Below are 1531 nucleotides of genomic sequence, written 5' to 3' on the forward strand. Positions count from 1 at the left end.
TTTGCATGTTTGACCTTTTCAAAGCTCCTAGTGAACATGTTGCAAATCAATGAAATATATTTAAACTATGGACTAAATCAGAACAACAAGAAAAAGTTAAAAATCCATAATAAAACCTAATATAACTCTAAAAACAGGTACTTGAAACATTGCCTGGCAAAGGTATTGTAAAGAAAAAAGTTACATCCACTTCGGACCACATACCATTAGCTGCAGTAATACATGACTACGCTCGTAAAAGCAGATCGAAAATTAGAAATAAGAACAAATGAATTGAAAAAAATATATATATATACCCTCTAAGAAATCCACTTGAGTTCCCAAAATTGGGATTTGAAGGAGCAGGTAGAACAGGCGTCACGATGTTTGCACCCACAATCTCCAACTTCATGGGCTTCCCGTCTAGCTGAACATTGTTGTATCTCTTTATAGCAGCTAGAGCATCTGCTTGTCGCGAAAAAACTACTTCTGCTGTTCCCTACGAGGAATAAAAATTACAACGTGAAAATATGGTTAATAAACAAAAGAGCCCTTGTGTAGGACACACTTTAAACATACCTTTGATCTCCCACTTTTATCATAATTTATAGAATACCGTTTAAGATCGCCAACTTCAGAAAAAAGTTCCTGCATATACAAATGTAACCAAGTCTTAGTGACACCAAAAAAAAAAAAAAAAGAGAACACTCTTATGTTCCAATCCACAAATCCAAAATTGAAATACCTTGATATCCTCGTTGGAAACACCATAATCCAAATTCGAAACATAAAGCTTCGTGCCAGTTTCAATAGTAGAGGCCCGTGCAGGGTGTGAAGGATACGCCACACCATGATCTACAAACAAGTCGTGTGACCAAGGCGTCTCAGGCGCCTAAACCCCCACGAGAAACACTTGTATTAGTAGTAGTAGCAGCAGCAGTAGTAGTAGTAGTAATAGAGTAAGAGAGTGGTGTTGGTAAAGTAAGATTGAGCGAAAGCGGGATGTTTAAAACTCAAATTCCTTCACCTTGGCTCTAGAATAGGGCGCTGCTCTATTAAGACCGCGATTGTTAAAGCGGCGAGAGGGAGCTGGTCCAGAAGAAGCACCGCCGCGGCCCCTGAAGTTTGAGGATCCGGATTTCTTGTTGTTCTTGATGATATCATCTAAGCTGGTGTCAAGAGGGTCGACCATGGTGATGGCGGAGGAGTGGTGGTCGTGGCTCAGGGAAACAGAGAGGAAAGAGAATTCTAGGGTTTCTCAATCGAACGCTGTGATGTGATGAAAAGCGCGAGAGAGAAGCCAATTACCAAAATTCGATGTCTACGCTAATAATAAAATAATAATAATAATAATAATCAATAATAAACAAAAATTTTAAAAATTTTAAAAAATACCATTATTCTCTCAAAAATATTTTAAATAAATAATAACACTTTTAAAAAAATATTTACAAATATTCTTATCCTTTCTAATTACTGACTTTTAAAAAATATTTACAAATATTCTTATCCTTAAAATTTACTTTTATCTTTCTAATTAATGACTTTTAAA

General features: G+C 36.1%; 1 protein-coding gene across 1 annotated transcript; it reads right to left on the reverse strand.

Moving 5' to 3' along the window:
* Positions 1–211: 211 nt before the first annotated feature.
* LOC111785396 (THO complex subunit 4A-like) lies at positions 212–1299 on the reverse strand. Its single transcript, XM_023665804.1, has 4 exons — positions 1007–1299; positions 725–871; positions 559–627; positions 212–478 (listed from the first exon to the last, which is right to left on the reverse strand). The coding sequence occupies exons 1-4, from the start codon at positions 1169–1171 to the stop codon at positions 227–229; spliced, it is 633 nt and encodes a 210-aa protein (XP_023521572.1). The 5' UTR covers positions 1172–1299; the 3' UTR covers positions 212–226.
* Positions 1300–1531: the final 232 nt, after the last annotated feature.

This window comes from Cucurbita pepo, unplaced genomic scaffold (genome assembly GCF_002806865.2).
Source record: "Cucurbita pepo subsp. pepo cultivar mu-cu-16 unplaced genomic scaffold, ASM280686v2 Cp4.1_scaffold000480, whole genome shotgun sequence".
NCBI lineage: Eukaryota > Viridiplantae > Streptophyta > Magnoliopsida > Cucurbitales > Cucurbitaceae > Cucurbita > Cucurbita pepo.

Coding starts and splice junctions, on each gene's coding strand:
- LOC111785396 (XM_023665804.1), bottom strand. CDS start 1,171: ATGGTCGACCCTCTTGACACCAGCTTAGATGATATCATCAAGAACAAC. Junction 872..1,006: donor CGCCCTATTCTAGAGCCAAG/GTGAAGGAATTT, acceptor GTGGGGGTTTAG/GCGCCTGAGACGCCTTGGTC. Junction 479..558: donor ATAAAAGTGGGAGATCAAAG/GTATGTTTAAAG, acceptor TATTCCTCGTAG/GGAACAGCAGAAGTAGTTTT.